The 16,621-nt window shown below is 40.3% G+C and overlaps 1 protein-coding gene across 1 annotated transcript in view; it reads right to left on the bottom strand.

Moving 5' to 3' along the window:
- Positions 1 to 16,621, bottom strand: part of LOC150080001 (uncharacterized) — a 276,163-nt gene that overhangs the window by 150,845 nt on the left and 108,697 nt on the right. Inside the window, exons 8-9 of the mRNA XM_090383329.1 lie at positions 5,365 to 5,520; positions 1,859 to 2,017 (exon numbers count right to left, since the gene is read on the bottom strand). Coding sequence (XP_090239455.1) covers positions 1,859 to 2,017; positions 5,365 to 5,520 — 315 coding nt within the window. The remainder of the gene's footprint in view (positions 1 to 1,858; positions 2,018 to 5,364; positions 5,521 to 16,621) is intronic.

Genomic DNA, 16,621 nt, shown 5'->3' with positions numbered 1-16,621 from the left:
GCCCATCTTCGGACCCTTTCAAGAAACTCAATGCTTTTTGTTTTTAGATGAGGTCTCCATACTTGGACACAGTATTCCAGGTGTGGTCTTACAATTGCCTAATACAGTGGAATTATGACCTCCTATCTCTACAGTAAATCATCATCAAGACAGCCTATTTATGCTGCTCAGAAAACCTCATAGCTACATATCATAACCCCAGATTCCTTTCTTCCTCTACTGTTTTTAATTCAAAATAACTTATACTCCAAGTACATATAAGTTACTTTGTTGCTATTTTACAAGTATAAAATCTTGAATTTTGCTGCATAAAAACATAGCTGCCACTTTTCTGATGATTCTTGAAGTCTGTTCAAGTCATCCTGAAGGAGAGATGCCTGGCACTGATCATTAACAACCCTTTCAATCTTTACATTGTCTGCAAATTTCGACAGCTCACCCTCTATCCCTTTGTTGATGTTGTTTATGAAAATCAGGAATAACAGTGATCCAAGAGTCAATCTTTGTGGGACAGCACTTCTGACATTACAATCTGAAGAATATCCATTAACTACAGCCCTCTGCCATTCAGCCACCCTTTCATCCATCTTAGAATCTTTCCAGTAACCCCACATGTTCCAGCTTATACAGGATCTTCTCATGAGGGACTGAGTCAAACACTTTGCTAAAATCCAAATAAACTATGTTGAAATTGTTCCCTACAACTAACTCATAAGTAACTGTGTTAAAATACTTTATCAGGTTACTTAAACATGATTTTCCCTTAACAAAACCATATTATGTGGGTGTGTATGTCCTTCAGAATGCCATTTCTTTCTAAATGTCCCTTGATTGCTCTTAATCATTGCCTCTAAGATTTTCCTTACCACTGATTCAAACTACCTGGTCAAACTAACTGGTCTGTAGTTACTACCTTCACTCTTAGAACTGCCTTTATATATTGGTTATAAGTTAGCACTTCTTCAATCCAAAGGAGTCGCTCCTAAGTCCAATTATACCCTCATAATTTACCTCAATGGTTCAATACACCTTTATTGAATTGCTGCCTTCCTTAAAATTACTGGGTATACAACGTCAACTCCGGTAGCCTTACTTGCTTTTAGGCTTGAAAGTTTTTCTAATGGTCATCTGTAATTTCAAAATCATTAATTTCATATGCCTCAGCCTCACTCACACAACCTCTCCTCAGCATGAAGAGTCCTCTCTCAGTAAAGAGCGATGCGAAGTGCCTATTCAATTCTTCAGCAACATCAGTTGGGTTATCAACGTGGATGAAGAGCACGGGGAGAAATTCACCACAATACAGAATCAATGGAGAAGAAGTAGCAACAGGATGAAGATATGATAGGTGACTATATCTGCTTATTGGTTTGGGATGATCACAGTGACCACAAAAGGCAAAGACTTTCAGGTGTACATTTTTAAGGAAATTTTTTTTAATTAACACAGAGTGTTTCCACTTTTTAAACTGTAATTTTTTTAGCTTGTTGTTTACCTGTAATACTCTATCCTATACAGAAGTTAAACAATGTTATTAAACAAAGTTAAACAATAAATCCGATATAGTATTATTATATATTTACTTTTCTTTAATTTCTGAGCAAATCATTTTCTTTCATTTCATATCTCAGAAATTAAAAAAAATAATGTAAGAAACAATACATGATGCAAAAAAAAAAAAAAAAAAAAAGTGCTGTTTGTAATAAATTTGATCAGAGCATTTCAGATTTTGGATAATCTAAAGCTTTGGAGTATACAAAATCTGAAACAAATGAATAAAATAAACAGTTTCAATTATTTGTTAAACATGAATTAATTTTGTTAATCATCTTTGGAGAGTTCTGAAACAGGAACTTACAGAAAGCTCCTTTCTTGGGAAATCTTGGCTACAATGTACACATGTCACTAGTTTTTCTGGACACTTTGAATTAAGATGAGCCTCCAAGGCAATGCAAACAATTTGAGCTTTGCAATGAGGACACTTTATAGTTGCATAGGAACAAGAGTTTTCATGATTCTGAAATGAAAAGAAAAAAAAAAAAAATCAAGGATGTACATGTATAGCTTGCATTTACATAAAATTAGAACAAACTCCTTGGTAGAGCCAAATAATTTTTTTTAAAATTTTATTAAAATGAACATCTTTGAAACTTACTGTTTAAGAAAAAAGTTCTTATGCACTTTTCTGAACAGAATTAGAAATTTCATTGTGGTAAATTTAAATATAGATTTTAAAATCAGTAACAAATAAAATGAATCAAGTTAATTAACGTATTCAGTGACCTTTCAGGCACTTGAACAAATAGAAATGATACATAATTATCAAATAAAAAAGCAAAAAGCAGACAAAAAGCTGATGCTTTATAAGCAAGCTTATAAAGTATCAGCCTAAAGGGGAAAAAAAAAATTTCCATTTCACCTGTCCATTCCATCCAATGATTTGTCTAATTCTTTTTTGAATTTATTCAAACTAACATATATATATATATATATGTTTTTTTTTTTTTTTTTTAAACATGAACAGTAGATACATTTTCAACAACATCTATTTACATTCTATGTACAAAAGTGAAAAAAGGAAAAATAAAGAAACTTTTTAGAAAAAAATACAAACATTTCAATTTCAGGAATTAAGAAAAACAGTTTCTTGGCATTGGATCAGTCTCATATTTCACACATTGAAGGTGATGGACTGTCCAGTGATGGTGAAAAGGTGACAGCCACTGTTCCATTCACTGTTAAGATGATCCACAGTTTCTGGTCTTCCGCAGTGGAATTCAAGTAGAAGTCTGCTCTGCAACTTCCTCCGTAGGCTCCACTTCAGATATTGTGCCGATGTTTCGACAGGAGGCATGTCATCACTGCTTCTTGTGTGCTTCAAGTAGAAGTTGTAAATGATGGCCTTGGCAGCAATGAATAGGAAGTTGCATGTGGTGTGTGCTGTCTGCTCAGAGTGAAGCAGGTACCAGTAGTCCTCCGGAGTGTGGGCATGGTTGCAGGCAAGCTTTACTGCATCCAAAGCGTATTTGACCAGTTCCTTGTTCACAGGGCACGCCAGGTATGTGTGTTCCAGGGTACCTAGAGCGGCACAGAAGAGGCAGTAGTTTGAGGTGTGTAACTTGAAGGTTTGTAGCTTGACTGGGGTGGGAAGGATATTGTGCCACAGTCTCAACTGGATGTCTGCGTCTGATTTGGAACATATCGTCCTGTACGAAAGGTTCCAATGAAACTTAGATGGTGGCTTGTGGTGAGTGGAGAGGAGTACAGGGGCTTAGCAGGTGGATGATGGGAAAATCATGGTTGTATGGCGAGACATGATTAGTTGATAGACTTTTTTGGAGGGTGCAGGAGACAGAGGTACCGTGTCTTCTGGTGATGTGATGACGAAGGTTGGTGTAGGTGAGAATCCGGTGACATTTCCAATCCCTTTAGCTGTAGTGATGGCTGGAAGAGCTTGTGTGATCACTGATTTTAGATGTCTGTGTTGCTGCTTTGCATTTATGGTTTTAATGGGCAAGTCTTCTGATCTTTTCCATTCAAGGCTTGGTATCAGGAGGTCGCCTATGGTTTTTATTCCTGCCCAGTTCCACGTAGGAAAGAAGAGAATATCATCATTTTCAGGGTCTATTATTCTTTTATTGGAAGAGCGGTTCTGAAAGTATTCCGGGAACAGATGTTCTCTCAAGAGTATGGTGAAGGTTCATCTTTTTCCAGCGATACAGTGCATCTTTATAAAATGGCAGTAGTTTGAGTGGTGCTGGTGCCATATCCATTCTCAATATTGTTGAAAGAGATAGTCCTCTAGTGGCTGTTGCTAGTAGTTTATCCGTAGTGTCCCGGAATGTGGGTATTTTGTTTACAGCGTCTTAAGAAGAAAGGTGATCTGGAATGCTGTGATTTTGTCGTGAAGAGAGAGACCAACCCTTGACCCCCACGAGTAAGTGGCTGGCTAAGTTTGGAACAAGACATCCAGTTGGTTTTGTTCCAAAGGAAGCTTCGGACAGATGCCTGGATTTGGTGGAGGAAGTCAACAGGTGGAGTGAGAATTTTGAAGGTGTGCCAGAGAACGCTTGCCACCATCTGATTGGCCACAAGCACTCTCCCTCTCAGCGAAGATGTGTCACACACGCTTCTCCACTTCCTGAGTACTTTGTTGAAATGATTCAGCAATTCAGGCCAGTTCTTCTGGGAGAAAAGGAGAGTATTGCCAAGGTACACACCTAGGTATTTCTGTCCCTTGCTGGACCATGTGCATTGGATGGGAAAGTCGGTTCTGGTTTTCCAGTTGCCTGCCCACTGGCCGCTGGTCTTACAGTGGTTGAGTTTTGTGCCTGATGCTTGAGCATAGAGATCATGAGCTTTTGAATGTCTTCAAATTCGCTCTCGTGGCATATTGTAATTGTGACTTCATCTGCATATGCTGAGTGGGTTATCTTTAGGTGGGGTTCTGGTAGCAGTGTTCGTCGGGATTGTATACTGGTGGCAATTTTATTAAGGAATGGTTCTATAGCAATTGTGTACAGTTGCCCAGAGAGTGGGCACCTATAGAGCTGAGAATGGGTAAGGAATAAAGAAAATGATAAAACATTAGAATTAAATATGAATCAACGGTGTTAGTAATAGTAGTTAATATCATTTGCCATATGGTGCAAGAAAGCCAGAGGCTTTTGCTGTACTGGGGCAAAAAAAAAAAGAAAAGAAAAAAAGTGGATAAGAAATTATATGCTTCCCTCCTCCCACAGGTAACTATTCAGTTGACCTTTGAAGTTTATTCAAACTGTCAGCCTCAACTACTTGTGAGGGCAACTTGTTCAGCATTCAACAATTTGCTGGCTAAAAGAAAACTTCCTACAATCTAATCAAAACCCCAAGCCCTGTAATTTGAATTTATGACCCCCAAGTTCTGGAATTCATTACAACAGTGAGAATTCCACCTTCATTCATTTTACTAATTCAGAGCCCTCTCAGAGCCTTGTAAACCTCAATCAGGTCACCTCTGCAGCACCTGGTTGAGGTTTACAAGGCCCTGAGAGGGATTTGAGTTGCCCATCTTTGGTTCCTTTCAAGATGCTCAGTATCTTTTTTTTCAGATGAGGTCTCCATACTTGAACACAGTTAAGCAAACATTAGAAGAAAGAGGGCCTTCTCTGACTAGGCTAAAGATCTAACAGAAATATGGTGGAAAATATTGAATGGAAAGTTGATTGTTCAAGATTGGCTTACAAATCCTATCAAAGTAGTCTTGCTGACAGAGCAACTTTGATAGCATTTAAAACCATTTGGATGATGACAAAGATTAATCAGATTGTTCATAATTAAATTTATGTGATAATAACTTTTAAGTTAATTTTAATTACAACTTACCATAACGTTCATAGTGGTAAACCTCTCTTTACAATAAATGCATTCAACAGGTTTCTTTGGACATACTGCTACATGTTCTGCTAGGGCCATGCGTGTGACTCCAGTATTGCAATAAAGACATTTGATAACAGCATATTTACAAGTTCCTTCATGGTTCTACAGAAAAAAAAGAAAAAAATTAATGGTAGTTCAACCATTAAAACTCTAATCACAACACACTTACTAAAAATTAATCTAGTATTTAAAAGTCGAATGAAAAATGGAACTGACAAATTGCTGAATTTTTAAAAGTACAACTCTATAAGAACTATAAAATTACAAATATCACAGCTATTTTGCAAATTACTCATTTACAAATAAAGAATTATTATTTTATTTGTTTTTTATACTTTTAATCATGCTATGTTATTTTAAAACTCTATTACCACATAGAGTACTCTATAAAAATCAATTAAAAGAAAAATAAGCAGCTTTCAATCACATAATTCATGAAGTGAATTTCCACCTCTGCAGCATCAGGCTTCATTGCAGCATCCTTGTCATCTCCCAGTATATAAAGCCTCATATGTGGTCTTTTTTGATAACTAGTAAGTTATTTTTGGTTTTTTTTTTAATTTTTTTTTTAGGAGCATTAGCAACTAAGGCCATGTTGCTCCGGGATATGTGGTGGTCATTCCCTGACCTTTCCGCATCCTCCGTATTTGGTGGTGATGGGCTCGAACCCCGGTCTAATCAAGAAGCGTGTGCTATGCAATGCTGCTCCTTCCCACCTGGCTACGGAGGCGCCGATAACTGGTAAGTTAAACCAGTTAAACTGGTAAGTTATTCAGGGAGGAGAATGCGAGAGATGAGTTAAACTCTGGCAGTGAAAAGTGGAGGAGAAATTGTTGAAGATAAACATAAAAAAGGCACCCGGGGTGGACGGGACCTATCCAGTTATATTAAAGGAGGCAGCAAAGGAAGTAAGCAAACCCTTAGCCATAATTAGGAGAGCTTCTTTGGACTCAAGGGAGGTATCCATGGACTGGAGATGTGCAAATGTGACCCCAATTCACAAAGGAGGATCAAAGGGCAACACAAGTAATTAACTTCTGTTCCAGGAAAATTAATGGAGGCACTGGTTAAAGAAGCACTGCAGGATCATCTAGACAAGACTTCAGTTATAGTTCGGACACAACATGGTTTTGTTAAGGGAAAGTCTAGCCTGACCAATTTGATTGGATACTATGATGTGGTCACAAAGGAACTGGATGCAGGGAATAATTTTGATATCATATATTTGGATCTTAGAAAGATTTTTGATACTGTTGCACATGGAAGACTGCTGCACAAATTGGAGCAGTGTGGCATTGGAGGCAAATTGCTGCTATGGATAAAGGGATGGTTGAGTGGGAGAAGACGCACTAATTTTAAAATGCACTAATTGCTTGATGTTTGTGGAGCAGTCAGGTACGGGACATGATACTGCCATGGGAGATGTCTTTGTGTGTGCGCGATGCAAGGAGTATAAGGAAATCAGGTGACAACTCAGCATTGTTATGGGCCTATATGAGAGCTTAAAGGACAGGGTGGATGCCCTTGAAGGATTAAAAGTGAGGGCCCATCAAGCTCTCAGCTGCCCACACCAATGCCAGAGCTTGCACTTGGTCATCACGAAACACAGCGGCAGCCCCCAAGGCAGAACGCGCTGGTTCCAAAGGAACTAGTAGTTGTTGGTGACTCTATTGTCAGGGAAATGGGAAACATGCTTTGTAAAAAGGATAGGTGGAACAGGACCAGGGTATGTCTGCAGGCAAAGGTTGAAGACGTTGTAGACAGGATATCATCTTTTAAGGGCACAAAAGGTGATATAGTTGTACACGTTGGCATTAATGATATTAAGAGCAGGAGAGCGGCTGAATTACTTAACAAGTACAGGTCACTGTTGAAAAAAAGCCGTGAATTAGGGTTGAATTTGAAAGTGTCTGCAATTCTGCCCAGACACGATAGGAGGGAGTATATGATGAGAGCCCTGTCGATCAATTTGGCCCTGGAAGGATTGTGCAAGGTTCAAGGGGTAGAATTTTTTTCAGCCTGGTCTGTACTTGTTAACAGGAGAGACTGCTTCTACAGGGATTGGATACACTTAAATAGAAAGGGTGCAAGAATGTTTGCTGATGCTATCGAGGCAGTGTTAGGTGGGTCGGAAAACTGCTAGATTGGGGGGATACAAGGACTAATAGATTAACAGTAGCCACTGGCAAAGGTGAAAGAGATTCTTGCACTGCTTCTATTGAAATGAGCCGCAGCCTGGAAAATAAGATGCATGGTATTTCAGACTGCTGGGAGCCATTGCGGTACAAGTAAACACATGGGTTGTGTTAGGGTAGCTAAGAATAGAAACAGGTGCAGGTATACTTGCGTGTACACCAATGCTAGGAGTTTAGTAAATAAATTTGATGAATTTGAGATATTGCTCAAAACATCAAAGGCAGATATTGTGGGGATTTCAGAGACGTGATGTCACACAGATATAAGGAATGCAGAACTGGAATTTGGGGAGTACAATGTCTACAGAAAGGATAGACAGGGTAGGAAGGGAGGAGGGGTTATCCTATTAGTTAAGAAATACATAAAATTCAAGGAAGTGAAGCCAGTCGACATTGCTGGACAGTGCAGTGTCGACTCAGTTTGGTGTGACATAAGCATTGGGAGATCAAAATTGAGAGTAGGAGTGTGCTATAGGCCTAATGACTCTGATGAGTATAATAAGAAACTGTAAGGGGAAATAGAGTGAGCCAGTAAATCCGAGAGTCTTATAAAGGGGGATTTTAATTTCCCAGATATTGACTGGAATTTGGGGGCTGGTCACTCACACACTAGCAAAGCTTTTGTGGATTTATTGGATGATTGTTTTCTACATAAGCATGTTCGGGAGGCAACTAGAGGGAGTAATACTCTTGATTTGATTATCAGTAGTGATTCTTCATGCATTAAGAATCTGCAGGTAAATGAACGACTAGGTGGCAGTGATCACAGTGTGCTGAAGTGGGATTTACTCAAAGAGGTAACTACCATTAGGGGTAAAGGGAAGGGTTATTCTTTCGTAAAGGCGACTACGATGGACTAAGACAGTATTTAAATTCTATACAGTGGGACCAACTGATGATGTTACCAACAGCAAATTCAAAATGGGAAGCATTCAAAGAACTTATCTTGGAAGCTACTAGGCTTTACTTACCAACTAAGAAATATTGTTCAAGGCTTAGGCCTAAGTGGATGTCAGATGAACTAATGAGACATATGGCAGAGAAGAAAAATGCATGGGATACATACAAATTAACAAGTGACACAGAAGCCTATGATAGATACAAGTTGATCTGTAACCAAGTTACAAAGGAGGTTAGGCAGGCGAAGGAAGATTACGAGAAATCTTTGGCAAGGGATGCAAAGAATAACAGCAAAGAGTTCTTTACTTATGTAAACTCTAGAAGGAAGGGGATGAATCAGATTGGTCCACTTGATATCGATGGGTCAACTGTTGATGATCCTGCTCAGGTAGCTAACAAGCTGAATAAATATTTTGCATCGACATTCACACATGAGGAGTTATTCAGCGGGGGGAATGCCAGAGGTGTATTCAACTGTGGCAGTAAGCTAGAGAATCTTGTAATAACTGACAGTAAAGTGGATGAGAAATTGTTGAAGATAAATACAAGAAAGGCACCTGGGGTGGATGGGATCTATCCAGTTATATTAAAGGAGGCAGCAAAGGAAATAAGCAAAACCTTAGCCATATTTATGAGAGCTTCCTTGGACTCAGGGGAAGTACCCATGGACCGGAGATGTGCAAATGTGACCTCAATTCACAAAGGAGGATCAAAGGGCGACACAAATAATTATAGACCTGTTAGTTTAACTTCTGTTCCTGGAAAATTAATGGAGGCACTGGTTAAAGAAGCACTGCAGGATCATCTAGAGAAGACTTCAGTTATAGCTCAGACACAGCATGGTTTTGTTAAGGGGAAGTCTTGCCTGACCAATTTGATTGGATAATATGATGCAGTCACAAAAGAACTGGATGCAGGGAATAACTTTGATATTATATACTTGGATCTTAGAAAGGCTTTTGATACTGTTGCACATGGAAGACTGCTGCACAAATTGGAGCAGTGTGGCTTGGAGGCAAATTGCTGCTATGGATAAAGGGGTGGTTGAGGGGGAGAAGACAGAGAGTGGTAATCAATGGACACTGCTCATCGTGACTAATGTTATTAGTGGAGTCCCTCAGGGTTCAGTATTGGGTCCATTATTGTTTTCTGTATTTATAAATGATATTGATGATGGTATATCAAGCTTAATGTCCAAGTTTGCATACGACATGAAGGTTGGCAGGGTTGTTACGCTGCTGCACCAGGATCTAGAAAAGTTGAGCAGATGGGCTGAGAGCTGGAAAATGAAGTTTAACATTGACAAATGTAAGGTACTACATATGGGAAGCAGTAACCCCAGAATAACGTATTAACTCTGTGGTACTACACTGACAGAGATAGAGAACGAAAAGGTCCTGGGGGTAATTGTGCAGACAGATATGAAGTTTTCTGAGCAGTGCAGACGGTCTGCAAGAGTAGCTCATAGTGTCTTGTCAATGATATACAGGAATTTTTGTAGCAGGGATAAGGAGGTGATTATCTCCTTATATAAGGGGATATAAGGAGATAATCCACACCTTGAGTACTGTATACAGGCCTGGAGGCCTCATTTTAAGAAAGATGTAGAGCTGTTTGAACGAGTATACAGAGAAGGGCAACAAGATTAGTGAATGGAACAAAGGGTTGCTCTTACGAAGAAAGGCTTAAATTTTGCAAATTACAGTGTCTGGAGACTAGGCACCTGCAAGGTGATCTGATTGAGGTGTATAAAGTCCTGAATGGTTTGAGCATGCTCAATGCTAATGGAATTCTTCCTCTAGCTCAGAATAATCATTTGAGAGGGCATAAATTCAAATTGAGGAAAGACAGATGTAGGATAGACGTGCGGAAATTTGCCTTTAGCCAGCGGGTGGTTTTTTGGTTGGTGGAACAGACTTCCATCCCTTGTTGTGGAAGTTGATAGCCTAAATAAATTTAAGGCTGAGCTGGACAGGTACTTGGAACGAACGGAGGGGTGAAATGGGAGTGTGTTTTTTTTTTTTTTTTTTTTGGCTGATGCTGCATAAGCTTGCTTTCTTGCATCATGTGCCTCTACTAATGCTAAACACTTATTTTATGTAAGTAATTTACATTAAAATAATTTTCTACTTCTGTTGTTTAAAAATTGAATTTTGGTAATTTTCGACTCACATGGAACAAAACTCCCCTTTTTTCCATTAACTGCAGTATTGCAGTTTGCATTTTTCCAATACTACCTAATTCCTACATTCCATGTATGATATCCATAATTAAAAAAATGAGGCCCCCTCAAAATACCCCTCCACTTTATAACTAACCATCCACCCATCTTGTGGCTCCCCATAAACAAATATAAAATTATAATAATCCACAATGATCTGTACAATATAATTTTAAATACTTTATTAAAGAAGGAAAAAAATCAATAAAAGGATGATACTCGATTCTGTTAGTAACATAACAGAGTAATGTACATTACTGTACTTGATCCATATAAAAGGTCAGATGAAATGTGAAAAATGGAGTTTACTATATATTATTTTGTGTATTTAATTTAATTACATTTAACTGTGTAATATTTATTACGCCAAGGATATCTCTTGTTAATTTTAAGATAATATAAATTATCTTAAATATATTTATATTTAAGATAATTTATATTATCTTAAAATTAACAAGAGATATCCTTGGCATAATGAAGGCAATATAGATTGCCTTCATCATGCCAAGGATATCTCTAAGATTAAGGGTCGCCAAGTGGCAGATTGCAGTCTGCTTCCAAACTTGATGATTTTTCACAGACCATGAGTGATATGATTGCACACCAAATAATTTGTACATAAAAGTAATTAGTGACAAATGGGCCTGGAGTACTGGGGTCCATAGTTTAACAGATATTTATTTAAAGTATACCCAGTATAAAATAAAATAAAATAAAATATTTCCAGAAGCTTTCGGAACTCGTGTCCCTTTCTCAACTGACAGAATTTTTGAATACATTACAAGCAAAGTGTGGCACGTTACTCATTCGTCATTGTTGTAGCACGGACGTGTGCTGCCTTGCGCCAGTGATCATCCATCAATAAAACGGTTGTCTCCAGGATTGGATGTATACGCATGCCTTTCTGGCGATTTAATGCCTTAGGGTTGTTCATTATGTTTAGTGACTCTAGCCATAGGCGGTGGCGAAAGTGTCGCGCGTGGTCCACTATCTCAAAGTCGCGCTTGGGGTCAAGATCGTGGTTGGTAGCCCAAAAATGTTCTGCAAGCGCGGACTGGTCAGTTTCGGCAAGCCGGATTGCTCTGTCGTGTTCCGTGAGGCGATCCTGGAGACGTCTCGATGTCTCACCTACGTAGCAACTGTTACAGGCCCTACAGGTGATACGGTACACTACATTGCTGCGTAAGACAGGTGTGACAGGGGTCTTCACACTGGAGACAAGTGAACGTAGGTTCCTACCTGGTAATTGTACACATTTTATGTTGTAACTTCTCAGGATCTTCGAGATACGTCCTGACACTCCTGGATAGTACGGAATGTAGGCGGATGATATGCCGACTTGCTTCGGAGGTCTTGGGTTGGAAGTAAGTTCTTGTGCCTGTAACAAGCATCTGTTTAGTACATGGGATGGATAACCGCATCTGGTTAAGTCCGCCTTCACACGGGAGATCTCGTTACGTCTAATTGTGTCGGTGCTGGAATGGCTCCAGGCCCTGGAGAACAGGGTGCGGGCAGTGCTATTGAGATGGCTTAAGATGGGAGCACAGTTGCAAAAGTGCTTCCTCTCAATAGCTCGCTACAGGCAACATTTACGCTTCGCCCACAGATGCAAAAGCAATCGAATTATACCTAAAGGGTTCCGATACAAAGCCCCGTTCCACAACTCTCATATGGATCGTGCCTGCTTTAACTTCAGCCTACGCACGTTAAATTTATGGATATCCCATCTCCACCGTGAAATCAGGAACGCTGACTACAACAAGTCCAGACTGTTACAACATATACAAGGTAAGGTCTCGCCTATTGTATTTACAAACCTTATACATACCATCTGCCATCGGGCTAGTCAGACCTCGGATACCTACCGTTTACGCCAACAGCGCAAGTTCATAAACTTGAGCATAGAAACTAACTCCTTAAAGACGAAAACTCGTTCAGACGACACGACTTCTTTCGTCTTGAATCTAAGTAACAAACAACTGTCCAACGAGCAGCTGAGTGTTTTATCAAACGGTATGAAATTCGCCGTTATACCATCGAAACCTCCCATCACACAGCTCGCTATGGGCATAGAAGCCAGTATTACCAACCTTCCCGAAGAAACTGCCAACGAGATCCGATTCAAGACTGCCGCAGTCCTCCGCAACACTCGAAAAACGTGCTCAAACCTCAACCACTGCCAACGTGCCGCCCTGTCATCTATAAGAAAAGACAACTCCATCGTTGTACTTCCTGCGGATAAAGGGCGCCGGACTGTTGTGCTGGACCGATCAGCCTACCGAGAGAAAGCCTTGGCCCTATTACTCGATCCTAACGTATATGAACCTCTACCTGATCCTCCCGTTAAAGTCTTGAAACGTCTGGAAGCAAATGTTAATAAACTTGTCCACGCATGGCTTAAAGATAAGAAGATCCCGACCGCGACTCACCATCTTCTGCGTGCTACTGGCTGCCAACTACCACAATTCTACGGATTACCAAAGATCCATAAACCGGGTATTCCTCTCAGACCTATAGTGTCTTGCTGCAGTGCCCCAACGTATGAACTGTCCAAACACATCGCGAGCCTCCTCTCGCCTCTTATAGGTAATACATCTCACACCGTTAAAAACAGCAGTGAATTCATTAACACCATTAAGGACATTTCAATCCCTGATAACTCTGTCATGGCATCATTTGACGTGGTTTCTTTATTCACCTCGATTCCCGTCCAACAGGCCGTGCACTGCGCCAGAAGAGAGACTTCCTTGAGAGCGACTTAAGCCTCCAATCCAGGACGTCACTATCCACTGATGACATCTGTACCGCCCTCAACCTATGCCTCTCTAGCAGCATCTTCACCTTTGAAGACTCACTCTACAAACAAGTACATGGCACTGCTATGGGTGCCCCTGTCAGTTCCGTAGTAGCTAACATCGCCATGGAAGATCTGGAGAAGCAGATACACCAGAACCCACCTACACCTATTACAACGTGGTGTAGATATGTCGACGATATTTTTACCATAATACCACGTGGTTCTGAAACGGTACTACTAGAATACCTCAACTCTCTATCCAATTTCATCAAGTTTACCGTAGAATCAGAGGTGGACGGTTCGCTCCCGTTTCTGGACGTGCTAGTGCATCGCGTAGGCCCACATCTAGAGACCTCAGTATACCGCAAACCCATGTGGTGCGGTCAATTCACCAACTACGGGTCCGGCCACGCTCCAAGCCATCTCAATAGCACTGCCCGCACCCTGTTCTCCAGGGCCTGGAGCCATTCCAGCACCGACACAATTAGACGTAACGAGATCTCCCGTGTGAAGGCGGACTTAACCAGATGCGGTTATCCATCCCATGTACTAAACAGATGCTTGTTACAGGCACAAGAACTTACTTCCAACCCAAGACCTCCGAAGCAAGTCGGCATATCATCCGCCTACATTCCGTACTATCCAGGAGTGTCAGGACGTATCTCGAAGATCCTGAGAAGTTACAACATAAAATGTGTACAATTACCAGGTAGGAACCTACGTTCACTTGTCTCCAGTGTGAAGACCCCTGTCACACCTGTCTTACGCAGCAATGTAGTGTACCGTATCACCTGTAGGGCCTGTAACAGTTGCTACGTAGGTGAGACATCGAGACGTCTCCAGGATCGCCTCACGGAACACGACAGAGCAATCCGGCTTGCCGAAACTGACCAGTCCGCGCTTGCAGAACATTTTTGGGCTACCAACCACGATCTTGACCCCAAGCGCGACTTTGAGATAGTGGACCACGCGCGACACTTTCGCCACCGCCTATGGCTAGAGTCACTAAACATAATGAACAACCCTAAGGCATTAAATCGCCAGAAAGGCATGCGTATACATCCAATCCTGGAGACAACCGTTTTATTGATGGATGATCACTGGCGCAAGGCAGCACACGTCCGTGCTACAACAATGACGAATGAGTAACGTGCCACACTTTGCTTGTAATGTATTCAAAAATTCTGTCAGTTGAGAAAGGGACACGAGTTCCGAAAGCTTCTGGAAATATTTTATTTTATTTTATTTTATACTGGGTATACTTTAAATAAATATCTGATAAAAGTAATTATTTTAATAAATTTCTTAAAGTTAAACAAATGTCATAAAAGTATTTTTTTAAATTATGTTTTAATTTTGTAAGATCCATTAATTTGATGTGTGACATTTAAAGAATCAATCACATATTATAACAGATGCCATTAATGATGCCATAAAAGATGACCAGACCAGAGCAACAAAGGACCGAGCACAAAGTAGCAGAAGTGTTGTGGCTTGGGGGAAGACCAAAGGGCACAATTCTCCAACATATCACAAACTAAAAAAATGTGAAAAATGTGAAATGTTTGGGGACTTTCTGGAACAGGATATGATTTAACCAAGGAGGATGTCTTTGTGTGTGTGCTAGGTGCAGAGAGTATGAAGAAATTAGGCACCAACTCAGCATTCTGATGGGTGTCTATGAGAGTTTGAGGTGTGGGTTAGATGCCTTCGAAAGATTTAAAATGGGGACCTATCAAGCTCTCAGCTGCCCAACTCAATGGCAGAGAATTAACTCTTGTGCATCAGGCAACACAGCGACAATCTTCAGGACAGAATGTGCTGGTCCCACAGGAGCTAGTTATTGTCAGGAAAATGGGAAATATATTGTACAAAAAGGATAGGGAGAACAGGACCAGGGAATGTCTGCCAGGGGCAAAAGTTATAGAGCAGATATCATCTTTTAAGGGCACAAAAGGTGATATTGTTGTACACATTGGCACTAATGACATTAAGTATAGGAGATCTGTGGACTTACTATCAAGTACAGATTGATGTTGAAAAAAAGTCACGAGTTAGGGTTGAATTTGAAAGTGTCTGCAACTCTGCCCAGACACGATAGGAGGGAGTATATGATGAGAGCCTTGTCAATCAATTCGGCCCTAGAGAGATTATGCAAGGCTCATGGGGTAGAATTTGTCTCAGTGTGGTCTGTGCTTGTTAACAGGAGGAACTGCTTCTACAGGGATGGGATACACTTAAATAGAAAGGGCGCAAGAATATTTGCTGATGCTATCGAGACAGTGTTAGGTGGATCAGAAAACTGCTAGCTTGGGGGAGATACACAGACTACAAGACGAACAGTAGCCACTGGCAGAGGTGAAAGTGATTCTTGTACTGCTTCTATTGGACTGAGCATCAGTTTGGAAAACAAGGTGCTGGGGATTACAAGGACTGCTGGGAGTCATCATGGAACAAGTACATACATAGGCTGTGTTAGGATAACGAAGAGTAAGAATAGGTGCATGTATACTTGCATGTACACCAATGCAAGAAGTTTAGTAAATACATTTGATGAATTTGAAATGCTGGTCAAAACATCAAAGGCAGATATTGCTGAGATAACAGACACATGGTGTCACACAAATATAAGGAATGTTGAATTGGAATTTGGGGACAACAATGTGTACAGAAAGGATAGACAGGATATGAAGGAAGGAGGGGTTATGCTCTTAGTTAAGAAACACACAAAATCTAAGGAAGTATATCCAGTTGACATGGGTGGACAGTGCAATGTCGAGCCAGTTTGGTATGACATAAGCACTGGGAAAGCAAAACTGAGAGTAGGAGTGTGTCATAGGCCTAAAGACTCTGATGAGTATAATAAAAAATTGTACATAGAAATAGAGTGGCCAGTAAATCAAGAGTGCCTTATAATGGAGAATTTTAACTTCCCAAATACTGACTGGAACTTATGGGTTGGTCACTAACACACCAGCAAAGCTTTTTTGGATTTATTGGATGATTGTTTTCGACAGCAGCATGTTCGAGAGGCATCCAGAGGTGGTAATAATATTATGTGTAATTGTACTGCAATTACAAGAATGCTAT

The sequence above is a fragment of the Mastigoproctus giganteus genome, chromosome 10 (genome assembly GCF_048544385.1).
Source record: "Mastigoproctus giganteus isolate SK-2022 chromosome 10, ASM4854438v1, whole genome shotgun sequence".
Classification (NCBI taxonomy): Eukaryota; Metazoa; Arthropoda; class Arachnida; order Uropygi; family Thelyphonidae; genus Mastigoproctus; species Mastigoproctus giganteus.
Note: the sequence above shows the minus strand (reverse complement) of the source record. Positions and strands in the feature narration are given on the sequence as shown.